The sequence below is a fragment of the Limulus polyphemus genome, unplaced genomic scaffold, assembly GCF_000517525.1.
Source record: "Limulus polyphemus unplaced genomic scaffold, Limulus_polyphemus-2.1.2 Scaffold162, whole genome shotgun sequence".
Lineage (NCBI taxonomy): Eukaryota > Metazoa > Arthropoda > Merostomata > Xiphosura > Limulidae > Limulus > Limulus polyphemus.
Window position 1 is genome coordinate 314,948 of NW_013665772.1, and position 5,371 is coordinate 320,318.

A 5,371-nucleotide genomic window follows, 5' to 3' on the forward strand; every position below is an offset into this window, starting at 1 on the left:
AGACGATCAAGATTCAAGGATTGGGCTCCCTTAGCCGGCTATGAGAAGATCAAGATTCAAGGATTGGGCTACCTTAGCTAGTTATGAGAAGATCAAGATTCAAGGATTGGGCTACCTTAGCTAGTTATGAGAAGATATAGATTCAAGGATTGGGCTCACTTAGCCGGTTATGAGAAGTTCAAGATTCAATGATTGGGCTCCCTTAGTTGGTTATGAGAAGATCAAGGTTCAAGGATTGGGCTCCCTTAGCTGGTTATGAGAAGATCAAGATTCGAGGATTGAGTTCCCTTAGCTGGTTATGATAAGATCATGATTCAAGGATTGGGCTCCCTTAGCTAGTTATAAGAAGATCAATATTCAAGGATTGGGTTTCCTTAGCTGGTTATGAGAAGATCTAGATTCAAGGAATGGGCTCCCTTAGCTAGTTATGAGAAGATCAAGATTCAATGATTGGGCTTCCTTAGCTGGTTATGAGAAGATCAAGATTCGAGGATTGGGCTCCCTTAGCTGGTTATGAGAAGATTAAGATTGAAAGTAGAAAAGAGTGGAAAGTCATTACTGCCAACTTTTAATCCGAAGACGGCTCTTGCTAATTATGGTAATACAATCAGCCTGAATAAGCATCCATTTTCCATGTACAACAGTACTCATGAAATACACGTATAACATAACATGATTTAACTTGTCTTACAAGAACGGAGAGCTTCAATTTCTCACATTCCACAAATTGGAAGCCTGTTCTGCTACTCCTGAACAAGATTTGTAAAAACAAAGGTTAAATATTCTGAACCATAAGTCTTATGAAGAACTTTAGATATTTGTGTAATTTAGCTCGTTAAGTATATAATTTAAATTACATTTTAAATGCTTATATTCCCAGATATCCAAATATTATATAAGTTAGTGCGAGAAAGACTTTTGCAGCTGTTTGATATTATGCATTTCTCCACAACTAAAGATCTAGATATATGATTAAGCTGAAAGTCTTTCATATCATTTTTATTTTGTTCCACGATTTTTGATGAACACACCCACCATCACTTCTCAGCAGAATATACCAGTTTTTTATGTAAACTTTAAAATAAGGTCAATATTTTTACAAGGTCTTTAATATAACTTGAAAATGTTCTGTGAGATTTTAACACATTTTATAATACACACACACACATATATATATTATCAGCCAGGCAATATGATTCCATCAAAGACTGATTAATGTATTCTTCTTAATCCTCTCTGTTAATTAAACAATTATTTAAATCCAAAACGCTTATTCAAATGGAAGAAATTGATCACACACCTGCTTAATCTAAACTTCAAACTCGAAGTACTCAGCCTGAGTCTGGTAGTCAGTGTTCATCATATTCCTTGGGAAGGTCCCAAGCGTGCTTGACTCAGGGAATAATGACATAAATGGGGTGTGGGAAGCCCTCTTACACTGTTTTCAACCATAAGGAAGAAGCATTTTGTCCGATGCATTTTGCAACCGACTTCCTCTTATTTGTTTGTTTTTGAATTTTGCGCAAAGCTACACAAGGGCTATCTGTGCTAGCCGTCCTTAATTTAGCAGTAAAAGACTAGAGGGAAGGCAGCTAATTATTAACACCCACCGCCAACTCTTGAGCTACTCTTTTACCAACGAATAGTGGAGTTGACCAACACATTATAACGACCCCACGGCTGAAAGGATGGGCATGTCTGATGACGGGGACAGGCCTCTTGAGACAAGAAAGAGGCGATCCTTCTTTTAAAACTGTAATATTGTTGGAACCCTTAAACAACACGATCTCTTACTATAAAGCTTAAAGGAAAGTTTGTTTCTTTGTTTGTTTTTAAGCACAAAGTTACACAATGGGCTACCTGTGCTGTGTCCACCAGGGGTATCAAAACCTGGTATTTTAGCGTTATAAGCTTTTGGATTTTCCGCCGAGTAGTTATGGGCAGTATTAAAAAGATGCATGAAAAAACATCAGGATATTTGTTTTACTGCTCTTTAAAACATAGAATTGCACGCAATTCTTTTAGATGTTTACATAGGTGTCGTTCTCAAACTGATCAGATATTTCTATTTTCATAATTTAAATACCTTGTGTATAAAACATAGAAAAATGAAAAAAACAACTTAAATCCAGAAAGAAAGAAGCCATGTACCTTCTTCAGGGTCATAAGGATTGCAAAAGTCGTCTTCTTCTACTAGAGGAATCCATAATGGTACACAGCCACAACGCCCTCTGGTTGTGGACTTTACACATTCAATGACGCACATCTGAATTGATGGAAGTTCCAGAAAAGAAACTTTATTATAAAAGTTATATTGTTTCTGTTTTCACTAATATTTCTCTTTCCCTCTTTGTACCTAATTTTCTTTATACACTCCTCTTTCCAAAAGTAAAATCATGACTACAAGACGCGACAAAGGCTCTGACATAGACAGTTTGTTTTGAGTTTCGAGCAAAGCTCTGAGCTATCCGTCCCTAATTTAGCAGTGAAAGACTAAAGGGAAAGCAGCTAGTCATCACCACTCACCGCCAATTCTTGGGCTACTCTTTTACCAAGGAATAGTGTGATTGAACGTCACATTTTAACGCTCCCACGGCTAAAAGGGTGAGCATGTTTGGTGGGACGTGGATTCTAACCCGCGACCTTCAGTTTCCGAGTCGAGCACCTTAACTAGCTGGCCATGCCGGGCCCTTAGGTACACAGATAGACAATTTCTGTTTGTTTGTAGTTATGCACAAAATTACACAATGGGCTATCTGTGCTCTGCCCACCCTTTCGATTTATGCATTTGACCTCGCCCAAGGTCTCATAGATTAATATACTCTTATCCTGCCTAAAAGAATTTCAATTTGTGGGTAGGCTGGTAGAGATTCTGATGAGTAATAAAATCGAATGGGGTATACGCGCGCCCCACGCTTGGTATTTCTGGCGCACAAACATATTGCCAAGAAAAAAAAAAGGTCTCATAGATTAATTTACTCTTACCTTGCCTAAAACAATTTCAAATACTGCGGCTATAGAGGATTCCCTCTTGTTTTTCAAGTACAAACTTTTAGCCCATAGCTCCATGATCTATTGATAGATTTGAGATCTAATTACAGTTTTCGACTCAGGAGGTCAAACCCTTTAGATTGATGTATTGGATCACGCCCAAGGTCTCGTATATTAATTTATTCTAATCCTGCCTAATAGAATTTCAATTTGAGGGTAGACTGGTCGAGATCCTGATGAGTAATAAAATCGAATCGGGTAATACGTGCGCCCCACGCTTTGTATTGCTGGCGCACAAACATATAGCTAAATAAAAAAGGAAAAAAAAGTCTCATAGATTAATTTACTCTAATTCTGCCTAAAATAATTCCCTTTTTTTCTTCTTTTTTTTCTATCTAAAGGTCTAAATAACGTTTTAAAGTACACAAGCACTACTGTTTTCAGACATATTAACAGGTTCATCTGATCTAACAGATGAATTGAGGAATTTAGAAACTATGTGTTAGATGTCTGTTGTTTTAGTTCATACCTTCCACGTTAGAGATCCAGTACCATTATTGGCTTTCCAGAGAACTGGGTAGTCTGAACAGTTTGTTTTATACGGCTGAGGTAGAGATATTTTCGTTTGCTGAATAACATAACAAATATGCTTATGTAAAGCGCTTATATGCAATAACCCTGAAACAACATAAACATATTTAAAACTAGAATTTCGTTTAAAATAACTACGCTTCTTCATTTGAATTGTTTTTTATTATAATTACATCTACCGTTTAACAGTTCCATACATAATAAGGTGTTTCTAAAAAAATGTAACGTGCCTTAGTTAATGCGTTAACATTCAAGACATATTACACATAGCACCCCACTGTTAAAAGTACAGTTTTTTATGTACTTAATTTAGATTATTAGAAAAAAAAAGCTCTTTGCTCAGACTTTCGTTGTACCTGTTTCATTGCGATTTGATATGAGAATCCTGGCTCAATTTCGAATCCTTCAGAGTCAGCATACACCAGGTCGTAAAGTCCACTAATTATGAGTTTGCCGCCAATTTCTCGATCCTCTTCGGTGAATTCTTCGGCTTCGAAGTTTATTTCAAAATTTATTTCTGTAATTGCAATCATGAAAATGAGTTGATTATTAGATTTTCTGAGCGTACACGTTTCTAAGGATAATCACCGAATGTATAATCATTAAAACTTAGCTTGAAAAAAAGTTCAATAAAAATCAAATAATTGGCTATAGTACTCGTCTTAATGAGCCTCACTAGAAATTAATTTCAAATTTTTCAAATGTTAGAATATCGTTTTATGTTTTTTGATAGACTCTCGTTCTTCTAGTTCAAGACGTGAGCGTAAAAATTAAATTACACAATTAACTTTAGATGTGTTACTTTACATGCATGTTCTCGTTTCCAACGTACTTTTCATGATATAACCAGGTTTGCTTTACGTTCAGGCTCAATTTACTTCATAGGATATAATCAGGTTTACATTAGGTTCAAGATCAACTTACCTCTCAAGATAAAATCAGGTTTTTGTTAGGTCCAGGTTCAATTTACATTTCGAGATATAATCAGTTTTATGTTAGGTTCAGTTTCAATTAACCTCACAGGAGATAATAAGGTTTGCGTTAGGTTCGGGCTCAATTTACCTCTCAGGATATAATAAGGCTTGCGTTAGGTTCAGGCTCAATTTACCTATCATAAGGTAAACATGATTTTTTATGAATATTAAAATGAAAAAAAAAAGAATTACATAGTTTTTAAATTGAAATGTTTTTTTCTTACCCTCAAGAAGTACATGACAGCTTCACAGCTTCCGGATTAAGTCTTAGTTAATACATTACACAAGCCTTATGTGGAAACAAGAAATTGATTAGGTACAATATACGCTTTAATAATCAAGATAATCCCTTCCTACTGCAACGAAAGCTTTACGTTTGTCTGAGGATTAAATTTGAAGACACGTGATGGAAAGCTTTGTTTGATGGTGATTTCCTTTTGGAATTTTAACCTCAAATATATATACTTTATTATTTAGTACTTCCAAATTACGCCTATAACAATGTCACTAGCTGCATCTACTAGCTTGTACATCAAGATTTTGATTTCAAAGCTATTACAAAATTAACCAATACTAAAGATATAGTCGCGTTTTTATGATTATGTGTTATTTTCGAACATAATTTTCGTGCACTATAGTATATGTTGAACACTAAATAAATGCGATACTTTTACTCTTATATTCTAAATGTAATAGCAACTATTAACATTTGTCACTGACTAGCTAATTTGGACCAATAAAATGTGGAACTGACCAAGCTACAAAGAGCGAAACAGCTATGAAAGATCAATCTAACGAACGTCTTGAAATGATTG

At 35.3% G+C, this 5,371-nt stretch overlaps 1 protein-coding gene across 1 annotated transcript in view; it reads right to left on the reverse strand.

The window, feature by feature from the left end:
* Positions 1–5,371, reverse strand: part of LOC111084907 (acid-sensing ion channel 4-like) — a 24,672-nt gene that overhangs the window by 9,250 nt on the left and 10,051 nt on the right. Inside the window, exons 5-7 of the mRNA XM_022381428.1 lie at positions 3,939–4,099; positions 3,521–3,619; positions 2,152–2,266 (exon numbers count right to left, since the gene is read on the reverse strand). Coding sequence (XP_022237136.1) covers positions 2,152–2,266; positions 3,521–3,619; positions 3,939–4,099 — 375 coding nt within the window. The remainder of the gene's footprint in view (positions 1–2,151; positions 2,267–3,520; positions 3,620–3,938; positions 4,100–5,371) is intronic.